Below are 26268 nucleotides of genomic sequence, written 5' to 3'. Positions count from 1 at the left end.
TCACTTCACACGAGACATTTTGTTTTGTCTCGTCCCTAGCCACGAGACTTTTTTTTTGTCTCGTCACTTGGCACGAGATAATTCTGGATTTTGCTCCTGTGTAGTAGAAAACAGAAATGGAGTAGAAAGGAGAAGAAGATTGCACCCAGATATATCCTGGTTCGGCTGCTAAGTGCAGTGCAGCCTACATCCAGTCTCCATCACAAACATGATGGAATTTCACTATAATCAACTTGATTACAAACTGTAAACTGCTAACCCAACTTACAAGGGGATTCCCACAGAATCATGAAACACAACATAGATGAACAAAAAAACTCTAAGACATCTATGGCTTTTTCTTTTAATTTTGCTCTCTCTGCCTTTTTCCGCTCTATGGCTTTTTCATACAAACCTCACTGTTTGCCTTTTTCCATGAGACTCAAGACATGACAAAATTAAACAGAAAATTACAAAACAGAGAACATTGAAGGAGAAGAGAAAACTATTAGCTCAGGTAGCTCTGAGAACTCTGTGCCTTGCACTCTCAAATTTTCTCCTTGCATCAAACAGTGGTTGTCCACCCTTATTATAGAAGAGGGGAGCCTCCACTTATTGAAGCCAAAACCGAACCAATTTCTTCCTCCTTCAACAAACGGAACCGGTTCGGCCACATAGAGAGAGAAGAGATAACCATGCAAAACCCAACATGCAATTACCTCAAGTCCTTCCTTGATCATCGCTCTTCATCAATCCGGGCACTCCATCCTTGGCTTCCTCTCTAAGATAGATTTCTGGCCCTTGATGCTTCATGATGATGATGACTTCATCTGCTTCAATCTCTGCCTCAACCATCACTTCGCCACTCTAGCTACTCCCTGTGGTGGTTGAGCAGAATCAAAGACAAGCCATGCTTCAAGAATCTCCCTTGCTGGCCGAATCTTCATCTTCCTTTTCTGAGCATGAAGAGTTCGAGATTACCTCACCAAATCTAACCACATTTGGTGAAAATCTCAGCCACTGCATACTTTTCTTTTTCCTGCCATCATTAACTTGATGGTTTTGATGCATGCAACTTCTTCTTTTTCTTTGTTGATGAGCATAGCGTCCATAGCTTCCTGGACAAGGACCGAAGAAGAAACAAGAAAGAGATGAGAGAGAATAAACAACTTAGAAGAAAAACAATTCAATGTGATAAACCACTTTGTTGGTAAAAGTTGCTTTTACTTCCCTAGCTTAGAATGGCGTGTAGTCATTATGGCCATCAATCAATTCAGCTGAACTTTTCTCTCTCATATTTCCCATGCATCAATTAACAATATAATAGATTTTGAAATCCATCACATGGTATAATGCTTGTATCCGTTGGAAGCATGAGGCAAATGTTAACATTTGCTTTCCTGATGGATTTGAAATCAAGCATTGGATCTTAAGCATATAACATAGTTGGGCTTGGATCAACCAAAATCATTCTAGCCCAAGTAGTTTATTTTCCATTCAGCCACAAGAAACTAACTCATATTAATGCTGAATATTTTAATCATTGGGCTAGCAACATTTCCTTTTATTTCGGCCCAATTTAAAATACTACATTGTCTCAGCCACAATGATCACAATAAATTAATATCAAGGCTGAATGTTCATAAGCATATTGGGTTTGCACCAGAATTTCATTTTCGGCCCAATATTAAAAACCTGCAACAAAATTATTAATCAATATATGTTAAATAAAAATCAGATTAATAATTTTGTAATTAATTATTTTTAATAATGTTTAGTCATCACAAATTTTAATTTAGAGTTTTCCAAACTCATCAATGCTAATTAAAATAATTTTGCATTGCAGGTTTTTTATTGGGCCGAAAAAGGAAATAAAATTGTTGCAAGCCCAAATATGAATTTTACATTCAGCCCTGATTAAATTAATTGGCTGAATCAATATTTTGATTATGGGCCAGATTCTATTAACATTATTATTAGCCCAATTCCAATTCTACTTGGAAACCCAAAGCTTGGTCCGAAACCAATTTTGAGGGAAAGCAAATATTTTGCTTCATGCTTCCAACGGATCTCCTTTTTTAATCATGTGATGGAATTCAAATTTTATCAAGAAGAGTTAATACTTGTATTGAAAACATGAGAGAGATTATACAATTGATTTGATGGCCTCATTAATGCTACACGCCACCAAGAAAGAAAGGGGAGTAGGAATTAATTCAGCTTGTTTTAATTTGTTCAAATCCATTACATGCCTTTCTTTCTAATCTCTCATCTCTCTCATCTCTCTTCTCCATTTCTGGTTACTTCAACGGAGAAAGCATGGGAGCTAAAGCTAGCTACCGAAAGGAAGAAGAAACAAGTTTCAAGACCATCACAATGATGGCAAGAAAAAGAAAACAAAAAGTATGTAGTGGCTGAGATCTTCACCAAGAAAAGTAAGATTTGGTGAAGTAAGCTCAAGCTCTCCATACCAAATATGGAAGAGAAGATCTCGGTTAGAGGAAGAAGATCCTTGGAGGGATGACTTGATTCTGATTCTGCTCAACCACCACAGGAGGTAGCTACAATGACTACGTGATAGGAGTGGCAGATATTAGAGCAGATGAAGCTGTCATCATCAAGCATACATCAAGGGCTAGGAGTTCATCTTGGAGTGCAAGGCAAGATGGAAGGCTCGGATTAATGATTGCTGGTGACCAAGGAAGAAACAGAGGTAATTGCATGTTGGTTATTGCATACGGTTACTTCTCCTCTCTCTCTCTGGCCAAACCGGTTTGCATGAAGAAGAAGAAGTTTAGCTTGGTTCTTGGTTTCAACTGTGGAGGCTTCCCCTTTTATAAATAAAGGAAAACAGCCAAGGCTTGAAGCAAGGAGTAAGAGTGTAAGGCACAGAGTTCTCAGAGCTACCTAAGCTAACATATTTTTTTCTCCTTTAATATATTTTGTTTTGTATTTTTCTGTTTAATTTTGTCTGCCTTGAGTCTCATGGAAAAAGGCAAACAGTGAGGTTTGTATGAAAAAGCCATAGAGTGAAAAAAGGCAGAGAGTACAAAATTAAAAGAAAAAGTCATAGATGTCCTAGAGGTCCTTTGTACATCTGTGTTGTGATTCATGATTCTGTGGGAATCCCCTTGTAAGTTGGGTTAACACTTTACAGTTGAAAGCTTGGCAGTGACCAAGTCAAGTTCAGTTTTGGGTTTAGATTCTGGACTTGTCCCGAATAGGAAGGGTAGTTCCTAGGGAGAATTGGTGTTTGTAATCAAGGATGATTATAGTGAAATTCCATCATTGTTGTGATGGAGACTGGATGTAGGCTGCATTGCACTTAGCAGCTGAACCAGGATATATCTTAGTGTACTTTTCTTCCTCTTCTACTCCATTTCTGATTCTGCTGCACAGGAGATAAAACTGAAAAATATCTTGTGCCGGGTGTCGAGATAAAAAGAAAAAATCTCGTGGCGGGGGACGAGACAAAAATAAAAAAATTTCCAGAAGTTGTTTCAAAGACCAGCAAGCATTTTGAAGTGAAAAGAGGCTAAGATTCAACCCCCCTTCTCTTAGCCACTAAAACCATCAGTATGATTTTCTTTCTCCTTAATCTCTTGATGTGCATGTAGTTTTCTAATGACATCTACAATAAAAAGAAAAAATATGTGTAGATTTTTTTTAAATAAGTTATTGTTAATAAGAATGATTGAAATAGTATAAAGTGAAATTACCTGTTAATATTTTTCTTTGACCCACTCTGTCAGACAATGTTTCAAGTGTTGCAAATTCAAAATAGTGTTAGAAAATGTTCAATTTAAAAATACAATAAATATGTTTGTTGTGTACCTTTTCATCTAATATAATCATTTCTAAGCAAAGAAACTCTTCTTTATTTGTGGGTGTTAATGTTTCCCATAGACGAACTACGCGGACTTTGATAAACCAATTGTCTGTTTGTTTGGTGATATTGTCGAAATAATGATGTTCCATTGAGTAAGTTTGAGATGTTGTGTAGTCCGAAAGTAAATTTCTTATGCTAAATTTTATGTTATTTGAAGAAATAGAGATAAGAGACTTATATAAGTAATTCAAATAGTATGAAATTTGAATATTTGTAACGTAAAATTTATTATGATTAATAGATTATTATAACATTTGTAATATGGATGTCTATTATATTTAATTAGTTATTTATAGAAATTAATAAATTAATTATTGGGATTATAAATTTATTGTATTGTTTATAACGGTAAAATATGATAAATATAAAGATATAGATTCTTGTAGGTTACAAATTTAGCTAGACACTATTAATTTCTAATTATTGTTTGGTAATTTTGCAGCCTAATTTGTATATATTTCTATTCCTTGTATATTTTTTTGCTAATTTGGAAATAATAGTTAATTTGGCAAAAATTGAGTGGTTGATTCTAAAATTTTGTCAAATAAGCGATGTTTCTGACATGACATTAGTAGGAGGAGAAAAATGTCTTAAAAGTAATGTGAGCTAGTAAACTTATGCATCTACTTTTAGATATTAAGAATAGATAGATAGATGTTTAAATTTGTAGTATTCATCTTTGGAATATAATGAACAAATATTTATTTTATTATAGGTCGCTCGTGAGTAAGTAGTAAGAGAATTCCAAATTGAACTCATGTATTAATGCAATGGATATCAACGATAAAAAAACAAATATACAAATAAAAAGAAAAAGAAAAGCTATGATTTGATGTGAATTGATATTCACAACTCCTTCACCTGTTATGCTCCTTCATGCTAGTAGCAACTTTATCATCTTTTCTCCCCATTTGCTATTATCTTTCAATCTTATTTTTTCTTTGGAAAAACAAAAGAAAAGGTGGAAAATGATTCTTCATTTCTTTTGCTTGTTTTGACTGAAACTGGCATTCAAGATCCATTCCAGAACTGCGATGCACTCAGGACAATTGCTGCTTGATCTTCAAAGTATCTCCTGAAACACAAATTATATATATACATCTCAAGACTAAGTGTTTATCATAATGTCATCACAATAACCACAGACACACTTATGTGAAAACCTCATGAACACAATGTTGGATTATTCATTTAATTTTAGAGTTAGCAGTGAAAAGAAATGATATCCAAGAACAGGAAGTCAAAGCAGAACTAGAGAAATTATAAAGAAACTAAAGTGATTGATGGTTATAATACTACAAGTTATAAAAGGAAAATTTTTTCCATACACATAATAGTATAATACACTGACTTTATATAAAAATAACCCTGTATATTTGTAGCTATCCTCTTCAATTCAGTCCAAAAAGATCAAATATTCTATGATGATGCTTTTTCTTGAATCATTTGAATCCCACTGCAGGTTAATATATGTACAAACTGCACATACCATTTTATAACACTTTTCTTTCCACAAAGCAAAAATAAAATTATAGAGAGGAAGAGAGAAACATACCAACAAAAAAAAGAATCTTTTCAACAAAAAAGATGTTCACTGTCCTTCAATTTTTGTTTCATGTTAATTCTTACCTTGTTTTGTAAATGTGATTTTATTGAAAAATATGAATGTGAATAAGTATTAGAGAGAGCAATGAGTTTGTGAAAGAAAGAAAAGATATTTGTTGAACTACAACTGCAAAGTGAGAGGTTCCCAGATAAATGAAAGAAAAGAATGCAATTTGGCATACCAGTTCAATTGTCTTTTCTCTCTTGAAGGAAATAGAAATTTATGCGTGTGTGAATTTAATTGTGGTAGCATGAGAAACATGAAGATTAGAGAATTACCTGCTCAGAAATCTCTATTCAGGAAATTTTCTTGCGATTGACTTGAATGGTGGGGATGTGGGAAATTTTGGGCCAAATTTGTTGATGCTTATCCATGCATAATACTCCCAGCAAACCACAGTATTCCATTGTGAGTAGCAAGAGAGAGGGAGGCAGCTTTTCTCCTTCCATATTCTTCAGCTGGTTGCAGAATGAAATGTGCAATTGTTGAAGGGAGGTGAGGCGGAGAAGCTCGTTGCACTCCAATGTCTCCAGATTCTCGAACCCCCAAATCTCAAGAGTGGTAAGGGAGGGAAGGTGAGGCAGCGAACCCACCTCTGGGTATGACTTTGTTCTGCTCTCACACCCAAGACCAGAAATGGTGAGATGAGTGAGGGCGTGCAAGTTGGGCATCGATGATAGATCCCTCATTTGTTGCTCGCCAATTCCCCAACCAAATGATTTCAAGTTAGGCGGCAAACCACCCTCCGGCAACCTGCAAATGTTTGGGCAACCATATATCTCGAGAGACTGTAAACTTGGGAGTAGACTCTTCATGTCACGTGGTAATGCCTCCAACTTTGAGCACCTGCTAACATTGCGATGAGTCAAGTTGGGTGCAGCCAGTCCTTCTCCTGCAAATGACACTAATTTGTCGCATCCACTGATGGAGAGACGTTGAAGAGCAGTGTGTGGTGCCTCTGACATTGACACTGATTCCAGATTGCTACAACATTTTATCTCCAGATTCTTGAGATTGGGAAAGACATCCAACGACAAGGAGCTCAGTGAATCGCAGCTGTGTTCTATTTGTAGCTCTATCAAATCATATTTGTGCTGCTGTTGCTCCGGGAATTCTAGTTTTCTACACCCATGGATGTGTATTTCTTGGAGGCAACGTAGATGGTTGATGCTGATCATTGCCTTCAATGCAGACTCCTTCACAAATTCACTTCCCCTTATTCTTAAAGTATCCCCATCAAGAAACATGGCATCGGTGTGCGAGGTTATATAGTGGTAGCCCATAAGTAGTTTGCGAACTTTGGAAACATCCGACAAAGAAGAAACTACCCTGGAGAATACCTGATTACGCATCTCTTCCTTCAACATTGGGCAATCTGTTATTTCAAGCTTCCTAAGTTGAGGAAATGTTTCCGACTCAGATACGTGCCACACCTCCCAACATGCCATGCTATCAAATACCAAAGTCTCCAGTGAGGGAAATGGTGCAATATGCAAAGAATGATGATCTCCTTCATTCTTGTAAAACTCCTCGCCAATACTCCTCAGCTGATCCAAACCTTTAATGCTGAGGGACTTAAGAGATGGCAGCTGTCCAAGTGAAGGCAGCATGCAGCAATTCTTGCAAGACTTTAGAGATACACTTGTCATGTTTTGGTAGGAACAGTTCCCCAACCATTCTGGAAATATTGTACCCTTGTATCCCTCGATTTTCAACTCTTTCAACCCATTCTGCGGTTGCAAGTTATCGAGCATGTCTCTTTCTTTTTGTGTGCTTGAAACTATATCATCACCTGAAGACCATTCCAACCATAATTCATCAATGTACCTCTTATCCATTATCTTTGCACTCATTGCTTCTTTCACATCAACCATATTCTCCAACTTCCTAATATCAAGGCATCCATGAAGATTTGCCAGCCCTCCTAACTCCTGGATTCCGTTGTCTTCGTGCTTGCCCACAACAAAATAACTTAAAACGTGCAACTGATTCAATTTGCTCATTTTTCTAGGCATTTCTTCTAAATGAGTTCCTCTAATATCAAGATGGCGCAAACTCACAAGATTATGAAAACCACTAGGCAGCGAAGTTAGCTCATAACAACAACACAACTTCAATGTTTGCAAATTACACAAGCTGCACATAGACTCAGGCAATGTCTTTATATGAGTATAAGAGAGATCCAAGTGGCGCAGATGGATCAATTCTCCTGTTGAATTAGGCAACACATCAAGTTTATCAAAGGATAAAACTCTCAAGTATTTACACTTTGATAACATGTCACATGTTGCCGCTTCAATGTTGCAGTTGGGAGATGTGAAAGCGCCAAACAATAATAATGTTCTCAAAAATTCTACTTTAGAAATAGAATTATAAAGTCTTGAGCTACAATGCCTTAAATCCACACGCAAATGCCGAGTCTGAATCTTTATCTCCTCTTTACCAAGTTCTTCTGAGTTGCTGCAATAGAAATCTCCAGCAAGGAATATGGCTAAATCATGCAACAGATCATGCATCACAAAATAATAATTGCCATCATATTGAATCTTTGTGAAAAATAATCTGGAAGTAAGTTCATCAAAACACTCACAACCAACTTCTTCTAAACTCTCTCCTCTCTTTGGTGGTGGTAAAAGATCTTCTGCTATCCACATAAGGATTAATTTATCTTTCTCAAATTCATAATCTTTGGGATATAAAGCACAATAAACAAAACAACGCTTTAAATATGGAGAAAGATGGAAGTAACTTATCAGTAATGCTGGAATAATCTTACTCTTCTCCAAAGAAAATCCCCAAATATCACTCATTAGTATCTTGTTCCATTCCTCAACATCATGCTTTGTACGTAACAAGCGACCAAGTGTTTCTGCAGCTAATGGCAAGCCATCACACTTCTTCACAATCTTTCTACCTATTTCTTCAAGTGCTGCTCTCCCATTTGATTCTGGAAAAGATGCATTTTCTGCAAACACTGACCAACAATAGTCCTCCGACAACTCCCAGAGAAAATAAGGCTGACAATTTTGAACTGCGGAAGCAACATTTTCCTCCCGAGTAGTCAGAAGAACAATACTTCCCTTATTCCCATTTTGTTGGAAAGGGGTCATAAAATTACTCCATTTGTCACCATCATCACTCCAAACATCATCCAGAACAATAAAGAACTTCTTATTGGACAATTCTTCTTTCAAAGCATTTTGAAGTGAATTGAAATCATCGAGAATACAAGAATCTCCGTGTAGCTGCTTTATGACATTCCTTGTAGTCTCAACAACTTCAAACTTCTCCGAAACGCAAACCCATGCTTTCAGATCAAATCCCTTCATGAACTCCTCGTTGTTGTACAGCCATTGGGCTAAAGTTGTTTTACCAACCCCACCTATGCCAACAATAGCAAACACAGACAAGTGATGCTCACAGTTGTCATTCAGCATCTTGATTAAGGCCTTCTTGTCATCCTCCCTGCCATACACACTCCCTTTTACAAGAGAAGTGGATGGAGTCCTCCATGAGGAGCTACCAGTGGGAATCTTTTCAAGACCAAGGAAATCTTTTTGTTTTCCAAGATCCTCAATTCTTCTAACTACCCCTTCCATCTTGTCTACCATGTTATCTCTATCTCGGTTGATGAAGAAGCTTGGGGACCACCAGGAAGAACTTTCCTCCTTTTTAGTGGCGGCTTTGGTGAGGACAGTGGCGAGTAAGTCCTCAGCACAGTAAACAGCATCCCGGAGACTATCGAGCCACTTCCTCACATTGAGATTACCAAACTGCTTCATCTCAGCATCAGCAACAAGAGCTTCAGCACCCAACAGAGCAGTCTTCAGCCTTTCAACCAAGTCAGGGCCAAGCTTCTTGCCAAACACCTTGTTGGCCACATCCTCTGTAAGGAACTTGTTAATGACAATGTTAATGAAGCCAGAGAGGAAAGCTCCACCAACAACTGCACCAGCCATGATATGATCTCAACAACAAATTGAATAGATCAACTAAGGAAACAGAAAAGTGAATGGATTTTCGGAGAAGGTAAGAAAACAATGGTGTCAGGGTATAGTGAATTCGATAGAGTGGTTTTCTTAATCAAGTGTACAAAGAAGGTGTCAAGCAAGTCTCTGGGGTAATTTAAAATAATTAAAATTTCAAAGTAGTGGAGTTGCCACCTAGCTTTGCTTATCTTTTTAAATTCTTGTTTGAATGATGAAACAAATGATTAATGTAACATTATTTATCTTTTCTGTTTTTTTTGTTTAAAGGAACGTTTCCTTAGACACCTTAGTAATAAAATTGTTAGAAACAAGAGACTAGACTGGAGAAAGGAGTTGTGTATTATTGGGTGTGTTCAAGTTGTCTATTCAAGTTGCCTAGAATGATACAATATCAAAGGGTATTTATAGGTACTAAGAGAATCGTAATAACAAAGACGTAATATTCTATAATAAATATTCAGATATACTAAATAATACTAATTGATCCTAATTGATCCTAATTATATTCTAACAAAAATAATGTAAGGTTCATGGACATTGGATTCCCGCCATAAAAGACAAAGGCAATTGGCTCAGGGTCTCCGTGGTAACAATAAAAAAATTATGTTAGTGGAGTGTCTTGCGGCTCTTAATTATAACACTCTGCTTTTTATTTTGAGGATCATAATAATAAAATAATGATGCTGATGCTGCAATGTTAAATTTCCTAATCCTAATTAATTAAGGATTTAAGGTCTAGTTTTTCTTTTCTTTTTGCTTTTGGAAGTTGTTGCTAACAAACATTACTTTAAAGTAAATACGTGATGAATTTTTTTGTCTTGATGTACATGTTCAACAACGTTCATGTATTATAAAAGTTTTCCCAACAATGAGGCAAGTAGAGAAATTTGGCAGAGAAATTTTTTGTCTTGATGTACATGTTCATGTATTATCAGTGGAGTGCTTAGCTGGCTCTTCACCAACTCTTCATTTGTTAATTGTTGTTTGAAAGATGCAACATTACTAAATAGCAACAATGGAGTTGTTTCACTGCACATGAATCAATTATCTTCTTCTTAGAGATATACAATATCACGAAACTCTACAGAGTTAAAAAAAAAAAAAGAAAACTTTCCAAAGAAAGTGCTGCATATACATGCTACATTGCTACGTAACTAACAGTTAAGATTCCTCTTTGGAAGGTGTCAATGTCAATCGTTCCTCGTTCCTTAGAAACAAGACCCAGTATCGCCTCCGAGATAACCTAGAAATTCATAGCAGTGGTGTGCTTAATTGGCTTTGCTCTAATTCCTCATTTTTTAATTCTTGCAAGTGGTGTTGTTTCCGTGTCACCAATGGACACTACTAGTCTTTGTGGAAACTATATAGAACTAGGAATATTTTGGCACCACATTTTTGTATGTATATCATGGTAATATATTATGAGGTCATTAATAACAATAATGCATGGTAGTTGTCTTATTTTAATTAATTGTACGTTGCTAATGTCTTAGTCTTAGTTTAATAATTTGTTTGGAACTTTTAGTTTGTGTTTTTAAGTCTAAGAGATGCAACAAAACTGCAAGTTGAGGAAGGTTTCAACTGTGGTATGAGTCATGACTAAGTATCAGTCTTTGGGAATATGCAAGGCATATCCAAGTCATATTAGGTGATTAATCCAAATGATTAAATCTTTATTCGGTCTTGTAAAACTTTTATTGGTCACTGAGGTTGCTTCTATGAAAATATGAGCATGTGGATACTCTATAGAGGTGCACTAATGTTAGCAGCTTATGATGATCTTATTATTAATTTATTTTTTATTATTATTATTATTTAGTGTATTTCTATGTAAGTTTGGGTTTAACATTTAATTGGGCTGGTAATAGTGAAAACAAACATAGGTTTGCCAAGAAAAAGATATTTGACAAGTTGAATGCAATATTAGGACATCATTGGAGTTCTGTTTTTGCTGTTTGGATCTTTCTTGCTTTTTAAGTCTTTTCTTATTACCTATCAAACATAAAAGGAGCACTCATGCTAGGAATTCATCCCTTAAGAAATGTTCCATCAATTCTTTATACAATGATATATATGTCAAATTGAAAAATAAAAAAGGCCATCTCGAAGTATATTAACAAAAATTTGACTTCAGAATTTTATCTTCAGGCCCTCTAGGAAATCTGTTTTGAGTTGATATTCACAAGAAATGCTATGAGATAGAGCTATGTGAAATATCAATACCCATTGATCATCAAGTTTAGAGTTATCCTCATTAGAGTTTAGTTGAAAGCTAGTTGTTACAATCAAATAATAGAATTAGCACTTTAAGTTGCCAAATTTTCAAAAGGAATATCCAAATTAAGCTTGCAAACAACATCTTATCATACCAGCTAAAGTATACTAAGCGCAGGAGACAGGTATTCACACAGCAGCAGATAGTTTTTCAGCGAATTTTAAGAGAAAGTATCCAAAAGGATGGATGAAACTAAGAGATCATTCAAGCCTTTACTGTGACCAATGCAACTGTTGTCTTTCTGGAAATTTTGGTGCACGGTTTAAACTTTTTCGTAGAAGCTACTTCTAATATACGTTAATTTTACATAAAATTATGATATGATGAACATTTTATTTTGTCGACGCTGTTGTGCAGTAAAACATTTGTAGCAAAATTCATAATGACCTCTTTTAACACTGCTGCAAACTGGCTCTTGTACTTGTGATAAAGTGTACACATGATGTAAAATAATAACAAAAACAATAATAGCGCATGGTTTCTTAATGAATTGACTGATAAATTGTGTGTGATTCTTCACTTCTATTGAATCAACAACAACTAGAGTGTTTGCCTATAGAAATTCCTTCTTGTTAGAATCCAATATATTCATGTCTTCATGGTTCATAGGCAAGATACTTAATCAGTATTTTACAGTATAAAAAAAAAGTTTTTACAGTATGATATAAAATTTGTTTCTCACTCTAAGAATAAGAATTAATTAATTAAACTCACTATTATTCAAATCAAAGCTACAAAGAGGTTTCAAAACTTACAAGCACTAATAAGCATACATACACAACTCTTGTACAAGGACATAGACCCATCAACAAAATAAAATCAGTGATACTCATTTACAGACTTTCTGGCAGTTCTACTAGAGAGCTAAGATCACAACCACACCTCCATATTGAAGAACTACGAGTGAAGAATCTCCACTTAAACAAGAAAAGATTTGATTATACGATCATTCATATGGATCAGGTTAATACACTAACAGAAATTTAGAGGGACACTCCAAATGTGTTTGCATGGGCCTCACAAAGGAAAATGTTCAGAACCTGCATGATAAATACACAATGATGTGTTCAACATTGTTGCCTTTCTTTCAGCTTCAAAAACAGAACTGAATGGACAAATTCAGCTTGAGAAAAAAATTGACATCAAAATAACAATACCTCAACGGAAAATTTTGCAGAAGTACTTACATGCTCACCAAGTCGCAGTTGCCACAGAAGCTTCCTAATGCCCATTTTAAAGGTTGAATCCATAAAGAAAGCAATTCCTTGACCATAACAGTTATCTATCTCTTCAGGCCCTTGGAAAATGGATTTGAGTCGGTGATCATAAGAAATGATATGAGATAGAGCAAATTAAAATATCAATAGCTATAGATCCATCAAGTTCATGTTACTATAGAGAGTTTAGCTGCAACTCTTCTTGCAACGGTCTCCGAGCAAAGGACACTCTTCAATTTGAAGTAGTAAACAGAGAGGAAGGAAGCTTTTAGCCAGCCATATTCTCCAACCTGAAGTAAATTGTAGAGAGGAATAGAGTAACTGCACTAACCTGAAGCTAAAACAGAAATCAGTGCTTTTTGATGAGTTTGGAAAACTCCAAATTAATTTTTGTGATGAACAAACATTATTAAAAATATTTAATTGCAAATTATTAGTTCAATCTTCATAAATTATATGCTAACTAATAATTTTGTAATGCAGGATATTAATTGGGCCGAAAATAAAAACATGCAGCAAGCCCAGTTTGAATAAAGATTATTCAGCAAATGGTTTGGTTTGGGCCAGTCTTATACTTGCAAGCCCAAAAATGTATTGTTGATGTTTAACCAACTTGAATGATCCGAATCCAATATGCATCAGGAAAGCAAATGCTTTTATTTGGGCCAAGAATAATCCTTATTGCAACCAAGCCCAAAATTATTAATGCTTCCATGCATTAACCGAATCCATAAAGCTTCCAACGAATTCCATTGCTTGCTAAGAATGGATTTCAAATTTAATATGCTAGCTTTGGAACTATGAGAGAGAAATTGACTTTGATTTGATGGGAATCATTATGATTAGTGTTGCACGCCACCCAGGGAAGTAAAAGCAAGCTATCTTCATTTAATTTGTTTTGAATTGCTTTTCTTCACTTTCTCTGTTCTCTCTCATCCCTTTCGTCTTCTCTCTTCGGTTAATACACAGGAAACAATGGCCTCCATGAAAGCAAATGTAAGCTACCGAAAGGAAGGAAGGACAAGCTACAAGTCCATCACAATGATGGCAAGAAAACAAAAAGTATGTAGTGGCTGAGATAATCACCAAATATGGTTAGATTTGGTGAGTTAATCTCGGATCCTCCATACCCGAAAAGAAAGAAGAAGATTCGGCCAGCAGAAAGATCTTGGAGGCGTGACTTGTCTTCGTTTCTGATCAACCACCACAGGGAGTAGCTAGAGTGGCGAAGTGATGGTTGAAGGCAGAAGTTGAAGCAGATGAAGTCATCATCATCATGAAGCATCAAGGGCCAGAAATCCATCTTGGAGAGGAAGCCAAGGATGGAGCGCTCGGATTGATGAAGAGTGATGAACAAGGAAGGACTAGAGGTATTTGCATGTTGGTTTTTGCATGAGTTACCTCTTCTCTCTGTATGGCCGAACCGGTTTTTGTTGAAGGGAAGAAACTGAGCTCGGGTTTGGGTCTCAACTATGAAGGCTTCACTTCTCTATAAAAGAGGTGAACAGTCATGGTTTGATTCAAGGAGTAAGATTTGAGAGTGCAAGGCACAGAGTTCTCAGAGCTACCTAAGCTAGCAGTTCTCTTCTCCTTCAATGTTTTCTATTTTGTAATTTTTCTGTTTAATTTTGTCATGTCTTGAGTCTCATGGAAAAAGGCAAACAGTGAGGTTTGTAGAAAAAGCCATAGAGCGGAAAAAGGCAGAGAGTGCAAAATTAAAAGAAAAAAAGCCATAGATGTCTTAGAGTTCCTTTGTTCATCTTTGTTGTGTTTCATGATTCTGTGGGAATCCCCTTGTAAGTTGGGTTAGCACTTTACAAGTTGTAATCTGGATGATTATAGTGAAATTCCATCATTGTTGTGATGGAGACTGGATGTAGGCTGCACTGCACTTAGCAGCTGAACCAGGATATATCTGGGTGTCATCTTCTCTCTATCTCTCCTACTTCAATTCTGTTTTTATTGTTCAAGATGCAGCATCAAAAATGTCTCATACCAAGTGACGAGACAAAATGAAAATGTCTCGTGACTAGGGACGAGATAAAACAGAAAAATCTCATTTAAAGTCCAGCAAGTGTCAGCAAGCGAAAAGGGGGCTAAGATTCAACCCCCCCTTCTCTTAGCCACTGAAACCATCAATTGGTATCAGAGCTTGGTCTCAAAGAGATCAAGCTTTGCAGCTTGGAGTAAAGATCCAAATGGCGGAAAACAGTGGCGCAAATGTGGTGTCTTATAATCTGACAGAAGGACAATCAAGCAACAGACCTCCTCTTTTCAATGGGAAAAATTATACCTATTGGAAGGAGAGGATGAAGATATTTGTACAACCTGTAGATTACAGACTTTGGAAGATCATCTTGGAAGGTCCTAAATTTCCGACTACCACAAATGCTCAAGGAGTAACCTCCCTTAAACCAGAAGCAAGCTGGACCGAGGAAGATAGGAAGAAGGTGGAGTTAAATGCTAAGGCAACCAATCTGCTCAATTGTGCTATCAGCTTTGAGGAGTACCGACGAGTATCACGATGCACAACGGCAAAGGAAATCTGGGACAAGTTGCAAATCACTCATGAAGGAACCACCATTGTAAAAAAGACTCGAACAGACATGTTAAACAGGGAATATGAAATGTTTACAATGAAGGAAGGAGAGTCCATCGATGAACTGTTTGAACGGTTCAATGCCATTACTATTGGCTTAGATGCTCTTGGAATCACACATTCAGAATCTGTGCTAGTGAGAAGAGTGTTGAGGTGTCTCACAAAAGAGTGGGAAACAAAAGCCCTAATTATTTCTGATAGTAGCAACTTAGATTCCATGACACTTGATGATTTGAGAGGAAACTTACTTGCTTTTGAAAACTCCTATTTGAAAAAGGATTCAAAAAAGAAAGGAATTGCATTTTCTTCTGTGACTAACCCTCTGGATGATGAATCCAGTGATAACTCTTCTGAAAATGAGTTTGTGTTGTTTGCAAAAAAATTCAGGAAAATGGCAAAGCTCAAAGGCAAAGGCGGCAGCTCCAGGAGGACAAAGAAAGATCTTAGCAAGGTAACCTGTTTCAATTGCAAGGAAATGGGGCATTTCAAATCTGACTGTCCCAAGTTGAAGAAGGAAGAAAAGCCGAAAAAGGGAAAGAAGAAAGGACTAATGGCTTCATGGGAAGAATTGGAAAATGACTCAGATGATGATGATGAAAAATCAGAAACCAAGTCCCAACAGTGCCTTATGGCAGATCATGTACATCAGGTAGTCTTTCATAACCCTGATACTGAAGATCTTCATCTTATGATAGACCACCTTTCTGAAAAAATAAGATGCTTTCTTCTAGAAAATCAAGAACTTGAACAACAAGTCACCATTCTTCAAGCTGAAAATAGTTTTCTAAAAGAAAAAGTGAGAGAGGCCGAAACCGCTTGTGATCTTGTTGAAGAGAATAAGCAGTTAAAAGCCCAAATTAAAAGTTGTGAAAGTGACCATTCAGTTCTTGCATATGTGAATTGTTTTAAGCAAAATGAAGAGTTGCTTAAAGAGGTTAACAGACTTAAAGAAGACTTAGCCAAGTTCACCCAAAGTTCTGAAAATTTAAATCAAATCTTGGCTAGTCAGAAACCTCTTTATGATAAAGCTGGTTTGGGCTTTTATAAATCTGAAAAGTCACATTTTGAAAACATTGCTTCATCTTCAAATGATGCAAAGTATCAAGACCCAACTTGTTTTAACAAAACAGCAACTCCAAGATTTTGTAGACTATGCAATCGAAATGGACACTTTCCCATCCAATGTTTCTTTGGGGAAAGAATGATTGGTGACAAAGTTTGTAAAGTTGTTTTTGATTACAATGGCTTAGGACATAGAAGATGGTTTAACGTTAAAGGATCCAAAAAGATTTGGATACCTAAGGGTTCTTAAGCATTGTTTTGCAGGTGTGCCTAGCATCCAAAAGAAAAGAGAACACATGGTACATGGATAGCAGATGCTCTAGGCATATGACCGGAAAGACAGCCTTCTTCATAAAGCTTGATGAATATGATGGAGGATTTGTCACATTCGGTGATGATGCAAAAGGAAAAATAGTTGCTGTTGGGAAAGTGGGTAAAAATCTCTCATCTTGTATAAATGATGTCCTTCTTGTACATGGATTAAAACATAACTTGCTTAGTGTTAGTCAACTGTGTGATTTGGGTTTTGAAGTTAATTTTAAGAAACTTGTTTGCTTAGTGGTTTGTGAGAAAACTGGGGATGTTCTTTTTGAAGCTAAAAGATGTAATAATGTGTATGGATTAACTCTTGAGGATTTAACGGAACAAAATGTAACATGCTTTACCTCTCTTGAATCTGAAAAATGGCTTTGGCATAGAAAGTTGGGTCATGCTAGCATGTACCAAATTTCTAAGCTAGTCAAAAAGAATTTGGTTAGAGGAATTCCAAACATCAAGTTTGATAAGGATCTCACTTGTGATGCTTGCCAATTGGGCAAACAAGTAAAATCCTCTTTTAAATCAAAAGATGGAATCTCAACCAAAAGGCCATTGGAAATGTTACATATTGATCTTTTTGGTCCTACTAGAACTCAAAGTTTAGGAGGTAAACACTATGGTCTTGTGGTGGTTGATGATTACTCTAGATTCGGTTGGGTACTTTTCCTTGCTCATAAGAATGATGCATTTTATGCCTTCTCCACCCTTTGTAAGAAAATTCAAAATGAAAAAGATTTGAAAATTGCCCATTTGAGAAGTGATCACGGAAGAGAATTTGAAAATCAAGATTTTGAAAAATTCTGTGATGACTTAGGGATTTCTCATAATTTCTCATGTCCTAGAACCCCCCAACAAAATGGGGTGGTTGAAAGAAGGAATCGAAGCCTTCAAGAAATGACTAGGGCCATGCTATGTGATAATGAAATTCCCAAATTTTTATGGGCTGAAGCTGTGAACACAGCATGTTATATTTTGAATAGAACAATCATTAGAAAAGGGTTAAAGAAAACTCCTTATGAGCTATGGAAAGGAACCCCTCCAAATCTTAAGTATTTTCATGTTTTTGGATGTAAATGCTTTGTACTTAACAATAAAGAAAACCTTGGAAAATTTGATCCAAAATCATATGAAGAAATGTTTGTTGGATATTCCACCACAAGCAAGGCTTATAGAGTTTATCTCAAAGAGCATAGGACCATAGAGGAATCCATACATGTTACCTTTTGTGATTCTAACTTAATTCCCAGTATTGTAAAGGGTAGTGATTCAGATTGTGAAGAGGATGGAACAAGTAAAGAAAATCCCAAAACTGTGGAGAATGAAGAATCTGTCAGCCCTGTTTTATCTCGTCAGATTGAAGGAGAAACTTCCATTTTGTCCCCTGAGCAGACACGAGAAACTGAAACAGTGAGAGCATCAGAAGATCATCAAAGCACTACACCTGTCCGAAAGCCTAGAGAATGGAAATCCATGAGAGGCTATCCTCATGATTTCATCATTGGTGATCCCTCTCAAGGTGTAACCACAAGATCCTCCACCAAAAGGCAAACCGAACCTAGCAATTTTGCTCTCTTGTCACAAATGGAGCCCAACAATGTCAAACAAGCGCTTGAAGACCCATCATGGGTCAAGGCCATGCAAGAGGAGCTTGCTCAATTTGACAAGAATAAGGTTTGGAATTTAGTACCTCATCCGGATGGTAAGAAGGTAACGGGTACTAAGTGGGTTTTCAAAAATAAACTTGGTGAGGATGGACAAGTTGTTCGTAACAAGGCTAGATTAGTGGCCCAAGGTTACGATCAAGAAGAGGGAATAGATTTTGATGAGTCTTTTGCTCCGGTAGCTAGAATGGAAGCAATTAGGTTGCTTCTTGCCTATGCTACCCATAAGGGTTTTAAAATGTTTCAAATGGATGTTAAATGTGCTTTTCTTAATGGCTTTATTGATAGAGAAGTGTATGTGGCTCAACCCCCCGGTTTTGAACATAAAGATTTTCCTAATCATGTTTTTAAACTCTCAAAGGCTCTTTATGGCCTTAGACAAGCTCCTAGAGCTTGGTATGAAAGGCTTAGTGCCTTCTTATTAGAAAATCATTTTCAAAGGGGAACCACTGACACTACTGTGTTCATTAAGGTTTCTAATGATGACATTCTTCTTGTTCAAGTTTATGTGGATGATATTGTGTTTGGATCAGCCAATGAGACCTTGTGTGAAGAGTTTGGAAAACTCATGACTAGTGAGTTTGAAATGAGTTTAATGGGAGAGCTAACCTTCTTTCTTGGCCTCCAAATTAAACAAACTCCTAGTGGTACATTTATTCACCAAGGCAAGTATGCTAAAGAATTGATAAAGAAATTTGGCTTAGAAAATTCCAAATCAATGGGAACACCAATGCATCCTAATACTAAACTTGATAAAGATGATGATGGCCTAGATGTGGATGAAACACGGTATAGAGGAATGATAGGTTCACTAATGTATCTTACATCCTCTAGACCGGATATTGTTCAAAGTGTGGGTGTATGTTCAAGATTTCAATCTCACCCAAAAGAATCCCATTTAACGGCTGTTAAACGCATCATTAGGTACATTAAGGGAACATGTGATTATGGTTTATGGTATCCAAAATCTGATGATTTTTGTGCAGTAGGGTTTTGTGATGCAGATTATGCGGGAGATCGAGTGGATAGAAGGAGCACTTCGGGCATGTGTTGCTTCCTTGGAAGCTCACTCAACATGTGGTCAAGCAAGAAACAAGCCACAGTGGCTCTATCCACAGCTGAAGCTGAATATATATCCGCATCTGCTTGTTGTTCGCAATTAATTTGGTTAAAAACTCAATTGGAAGATTACAAATTAAAGATCAATAGCATACCCTTATTTTGTGATAACATGAGTGCAATAAATATTTCAAAAAATCCTGTTTTGCACTCAAGAACAAAGCACATTGAAATTAAATATCATTTCATTAGAGAACATGTGCAAAAGGGAACTATTGATATTCAATTTGTAAAATCTGAAGACCAAATTGCTGATATTTTTACAAAACCCTTAGGTGAAGACAGATTCTGCACCTTAAGAGACAGTTTGGGAATGATAGAATTAAGTTCTGTTGAAAATTTGTGAACTTTTTGATTCTGTTTGGTTTTGTCTCGTAGGAAAGCAGGAGACAAATTTTAGGATGTGTTGAATGGGCCATGATTCAGGGGGAGGCTGCGCAGACTTTGCCTCTAATGGGCCCACATAATCAAGTTTGACCCCTCATTGAATTTTTAATGACTCCTCACTTTATGATGATCAAATCTTTTGAGTGTCATTTCAAATCTCATTGGAAGTAGTTAATGTCAAATCAAATCTTTCTCTCTCCAACTAATCCCTTGATTCAAGGAATCTTCTTTTCAAATTCTTGGGAAACCGCCTTGGGTAATAACCGCACATAATGATCATTAACCACTCCCATCATTCTCTCTCCAATCAACATTTAATGCTCCCTTAACCACCCTCCAATTCTCACCTTCGGCCAACCTTTCTTCTTCCAACACCATTGTCTCTCTCCATAATGAAAAAGAAAACCGCTTCAAGAAAAAGTGGAAGAATCAATCTCTCTCAAAAACCGTTCACTCCACAAACACACACTCATATTCACATTCACTCTACATCTTCTTCCTCTCCCTCTCAATCGGCCAAGCCAACATCCACCATGAGAAAGAAGATTGCTCACAAGAGTTCTGGCCGTGGCAAAAACAAGGAGCCCAGTGTTGATGAAGAGTCGTCTCAGACCTCACCCGTTCCTTCACCACCACCGCGATCACCAAAGAAGGCAACACCACACACATCAGGAAAAAGCTCTCAGAAGCCCAAAGGTTTCGTGTTGCATGAAACCAGGGAACCAGCGAATCTTGAGTCACTGGAGTTCAAGAACAGGTTTCACAAGCCTCATTCTCATTTTGATCCATCCAGATTCCTGACATGTGCATTTTATGAATTCCATCAAGAAATTCTGGAAAAGAGGCATATCTGTCTTTCCTACCTGGTGAACCTTGATTATCTGTCAACAAAAGGAATTATCTTGCAACCTCTGTTTGATAACCTCAAGTGGACCCCTCTGCTACACATTCACAAAATGGTATACCCAAAACTGGAACCTCAGAATGATTGATGGTGCTCTCCATTCTTATGTGAAACGTGTGCATATGGTTCTGAGCTCGGAAACCCTGGGTGCTGCCCTCGGGTACACGGACGAGGGACCAAAGGTATACATGAATGACAAATGGGATGATCATGTTGGGATTGGTTACAAACAGGTTCTCAGCCATATTTGTGCAAACATGTCTGGATTAGATGGCACGGTCCCTACTCATAAAGCTCTTGGACCAACCAATTCTTTGCTGCATCGCATCATTACTCATATTTTAACTCCACAGAGTGGTTCTCACAATAGGGTAACTGTATCTGATTCTTTAATCATTTTTGCCCTTGTTACTTCTACTCCTATTTCATTTGCTTATCTTATGATCAGACATATGTGGGACTGTGTAAGAAGTACAAAAAAGGCTAATTTACCTTATGGAATGTTTCTCACGTGTATTTTTGAGTACTATAAGGTAGATTTAACCAATGAGTCTGTGGAAAACAAAACTCCCATGATCAAAGGTGGTGGTGCGGTAAAAGGGACAAAGAGCAAGAAACCGATGCCTATGGACAGTGATCTAGAAAGCCAGTTTGAATCTTCTAAGGCAACTGAGTCATCAAGGGAAATCCTCACCGAATTCTCTAACATGTCCACTCTCATGATTCAATTCCATAGAGCTGCTCGGAAGCTAGCCTATGAAAATGAACGTGCCTGGGGCAGATGTAAAGAGCGAGTGGGTATGATGCTGGAAAATTTGGAAAAGGATCTGGGCGCTGGCAGTGAAGAAGATGCTGCAGATTCTGATTACAATCTGTCTGATGATTAGTATTTCTTTTATTTTACTTGATATTGGCTCAAGTAGGCTCAATCTTTTTTTTTTTTGTATGAGCGTAACTTCAAACTCCCTGCTCTGTGATACTTGGATCTTTTGTTGCTATTTTGTTGTTATCACTATTTGGTGGTATTCATCATATTTTGTGCAGGTGCCCCTATGATGACAAAAGGGGGAGGAAAATAAGTTTCCAAAATTGAAATTGGAAACAAAGAAAAACAGGGGATGAGAAGGAGATAGGAACAGGGATGAAATTTTCAAAATTGAAAATTCATGATCTCCCGTGTTCGAAAAATGCCTATTAGTTACTGATAATATTTGCATTGTTCCAACTGCATTTGGTTTATCATGTTTTGATTATTCTGATTTGGCATCTGGTTTATAATTATGCTTGATTTTTATGCCTGGCTGTTGATTAGTTATTGATAGTCTTATTGCCTTGAAAATGTATTTTTGGCAGTTTCTTTAAAATGTATAAAGCATCAAAAACTGCCTTATTTTGCTTTACAAATATTTTCCTTATGTTACTTCGCTCTGATATGTTGAACAGGAAATGTTTGGATTTTTTTTGGTTTGTAATTTTGTGTTGAGCAGAAAATCAATTATGATAACAAATGAGTTTTGATTATCATCATACTCTGCTCATAAATCAAGCATTCAACATTCTCAAATAAATATGTTGAATAATATTGTTATTTTGGAGCTTGATTAAAAGGTTACAGGTTTTATGCTTCCCTTGGTATAGTAGCACATATTAAGGGGGAGCCATGTGACACTTTGAAAGGGAAGAAATTCAATCCTCAAAGGGAGTACTTGTACTCTAATCTTTATTTTCTTTCCATTTCAATTTTAATAATGTTTTTCATCAAGGGGGAGATTGATGAGTTTGGAAAACTCCAAATTAATTTTTGTGATGAACAAACATTATTAAAAATATTTAATTGCAAATTATTAGTTCAATCTTCATAAATTATATGCTAACTAATAATTTTGTAATGCAGGATATTAATTGGGCCGAAAATAAAAACATGCAGCAAGCCCAGTTTGAATAAAGATTATTCAGCAAATGGTTTGGTTTGGGCCAGTCTTATACTTGCAAGCCCAAAAATGTATTGTTGATGTTTAACCAACTTGAATGATCCGAATCCAATATGCATCAGGAAAGCAAATGCTTTTATTTGGGCCAAGAATAATCCTTATTGCAACCAAGCCCAAAATTATTAATGCTTCCATGCATTAACCGAATCCATAAAGCTTCCAACGGATTCCATTGCTTGCTAAGAATGGATTTCAAATTTAATATGCTAGCTTTGGAACTATGAGAGAGAAATTGACTTTGATTTGATGGGAATCATTATGATTAGTGTTGCACGCCACCCAGGGAAGTAAAAGCAAGCTATCTTCATTTAATTTGTTTTGAATTGCTTTTCTTCACTTTCTCTGTTCTCTCTCATCCCTTTCGTCTTCTCTCTTCGGTTAATACACAGGAAACAATGGCCTCCATGAAAGCAAATGTAAGCTACCGAAAGGAAGGAAGGACAAGCTACAAGTCCATCACAATGATGGCAAGAAAACAAAAAGTATGTAGTGGCTGAGATAATCACCAAATATGGTTAGATTTGGTGAGTTAATCTCGGATCCTCCATACCCGAAAAGAAAGAAGAAGATTCGGCCAGCAGAAAGATCTTGGAGGCGTGACTTGTCTTCGTTTCTGATCAACCACCACAGGGAGTAGCTAGAGTGGCGAAGTGATGGTTGAAGGCAGAAGTTGAAGCAGATGAAGTCATCATCATCATGAAGCATCAAGGGCCAGAAATCCATCTTGGAGAGGAAGCCAAGGATGGAGCGCTCGGATTGATGAAGAGTGATGAACAAGGAAGGACTAGAGGTATTTGCATGTTGGTTTTTGCATGAGTTACCTCTTCTCTCTGTATGGCCGAACCGGTTTTTGTTGAAGGGAAGAAACTGAGCTCGGGTTTGGGTCTCAACTATGAAGGCTTCACTTCTCTATAAAAGAGGTGAACAGTCATGGTTTGATTCAAGGAGTAAGATTTGAGAGTGCAAGGCACAGAGTTCTCAGAGCTACCTAAGCTAGCAGTTCTCTTCTCCTTCAATGTTTTCTATTTTGTAATTTTTCTGTTTAATTTTGTCATGTCTTGAGTCTCATGGAAAAAGGCAAACAGTGAGGTTTGTAGAAAAAGCCATAGAGCGGAAAAAGGCAGAGAGTGCAAAATTAAAAGAAAAAAAGCCATAGATGTCTTAGAGTTCCTTTGTTCATCTTTGTTGTGTTTCATGATTCTGTGGGAATCCCCTTGTAAGTTGGGTTAGCACTTTACAAGTTGTAATCTGGATGATTATAGTGAAATTCCATCATTGTTGTGATGGAGACTGGATGTAGGCTGCACTGCACTTAGCAGCTGAACCAGGATATATCTGGGTGTCATCTTCTCTCTATCTCTCCTACTTCAATTCTGTTTTTATTGTTCAAGATGCAGCATAAAAAATGTCTCATACCAAGTGACGAGACAAAATGAAAATGTCTCGTGACTAGGGACGAGATAAAACAGAAAAATCTCATTTAAAGTCCAGCAAGTGTCAGCAAGCGAAAAGGGGGCTAAGATTCAACCCCCCTTCTCTTAGCCACTGAAACCATCACTTTTTATTCCAAACATATTAGTCCAGTTTAACATGGGCACCTGTAACTCAGTAGAAGCTACATGCAGAAGATGGTAGGAACAGTAATTTGATTCATTCATTTGTTCAATATATCTACAGAAATTCTCAAATGCTAGATACATGAAATAAGATAGATATTCACGGTATTTCAATTTTCATTTCATGGTAACTAATTCTTATGTTCCTCTTTAATATCGAAAAATGTGTGTGTTAATAAGTATCACTTATGCAAGTGTGAATTCAATTGTGGTAGAGACGTGAAGATTAGAAAATTACCTGGTCAGAAATCTGTATTCAGAAAATTTGTTCGCCATCAACTTGAATGGTGGGGATGTGGGAAAGGATAAAGCTCTCAAGTATTTACACTTTGATAATATGTCAGGTGTTGCTGTTTTAAAGTTGCAAGAGGCGACTTTTTTAAACAATAATTTCCTCAAAGATTCTACTTTAGAAATAGAATTATAAAGTTTTGAGCCACAAGAACGTAAATTTACACATAAATGTCGAGTCTGAATCCTTATCTCCTCCTCTTCACAAAGTTTATCTGAGTTGCAATAGAAATCTCCAGCAAGAAATATTGCTAAGTCATGCAAGAGATCGTGCATCACAGAATAATCATCACCATCTTGAATCTTTGTGAAAAATAATCTGGAACTTAGTTCATCAAAACATTCACAACCAACTTCTTCTAAAGTCTCTTCTCTCTTTGGTGGTGGTAAAAAATCTTCTGCCATCCACAACAAGATTAATTCATCTTTCATGAATCGATAATCTTTGGGATATAAAGAGCAATAAACAAAACAACGTTTTAAGTGTGGAGAAAGATGGAAGTAGCTTATCAATAATGCAGGGATAATCTTACTATTCTTCACAGAAAATGCCCAAATATCACTCATTAATATCTTGTTCCATTCCTGAACATCATGCTTTGTACGTAACAGGCGTCCAAGTGTTTTTGCAGCTAATGGCAAGCCACCACACTTCTTGACAATCTCTCTACCAACTCCTTCAAGTGCTGCATTCCCATTAGATTGTGGAAAAGATGCATTGTCTGCAAATACTGACCAATAATAGTCTTCTGACAAACCATTGAGAAAATAAGGGCGACAGTTTTGAACTGCTAAAGCAACAGTATTCCCACGAGTAGTAAGAAGAACAACACTTCCCTTCTTCCCGTATTGAAAAGGAGTCATAAAATTACTCCATCTGTCACCATCGTCACTCCAAATATCATCCAAAACAACAAAGAACTTCTTATTCGACAATTTTTCTTTCAAAGCATGTTGAAATGAATTGAAATCCTCGAGACTGCAAGTATCTCCAAGGATCCCCTTTATGACTCTTGTAGTCTCAACAATATCAAAATTTTCTGAAACACAAACCCATGCTTTAAGATCAAATCCCTTCATGAACTCCTCCTGGTTGTTGTATACCCATTGGGCTAAAGTTGTTTTACAAACTCCACCTATGCCAACAATGGCAATCACAGACAAGTGATGCTCACTGTTGTCATTTAGCATCTTGATTAAGGCCTTCTTGTCATCCTCTCTGCCATACACATTCCCTCTTACAAGAGAAGTGGATGGAGTCCTCCATGATGAGCTACTAGTGGAAACCTTTTCAAGACCAAGGAAATCTTTTTGTTTTCCAAGATCCTCTATTCTTCCAACCACCCCTTCCATCTTGTCTACCAT

General features: G+C 36.8%; 2 protein-coding genes across 2 annotated transcripts; both read right to left on the bottom strand.

Moving 5' to 3' along the window:
* Window positions 1-5770: 5770 nt before the first annotated feature.
* Window positions 5771-9433, bottom strand: LOC130962361 (putative disease resistance protein At3g14460). Its single transcript, XM_057888585.1, has one exon. The coding sequence runs from the start codon at window positions 9431-9433 to the stop codon at window positions 5771-5773; it is 3663 nt and encodes a 1220-aa protein (XP_057744568.1).
* Window positions 9434-24846: 15413 nt separating this feature from the next.
* LOC130962360 (putative disease resistance protein RGA4) lies at window positions 24847-26268 on the bottom strand. The gene has a single exon (XM_057888584.1). It carries the CDS (start codon window positions 26266-26268, stop codon window positions 24847-24849), a length of 1422 nt encoding a protein of 473 aa, XP_057744567.1.

Source organism: Arachis stenosperma, chromosome 2 (assembly GCF_014773155.1).
Source record: "Arachis stenosperma cultivar V10309 chromosome 2, arast.V10309.gnm1.PFL2, whole genome shotgun sequence".
In the NCBI taxonomy this organism is placed as follows: Eukaryota; Viridiplantae; Streptophyta; class Magnoliopsida; order Fabales; family Fabaceae; genus Arachis; species Arachis stenosperma.
The sequence above is the reverse complement of the archived record's forward strand: the minus strand, read 5'-3'. Positions and strand labels throughout refer to the sequence as shown.

What these genes read in the sequence shown, in the direction of transcription:
- LOC130962361 (XM_057888585.1), bottom strand. Translation starts at nt 9,433, where the DNA reads ATGGCTGGTGCAGTTGTTGGTGGAGCTTTCCTCTCTGGCTTCATTAAC.
- LOC130962360 (XM_057888584.1), bottom strand. Translation starts at nt 26,268, where the DNA reads ATGGTAGACAAGATGGAAGGGGTGGTTGGAAGAATAGAGGATCTTGGA.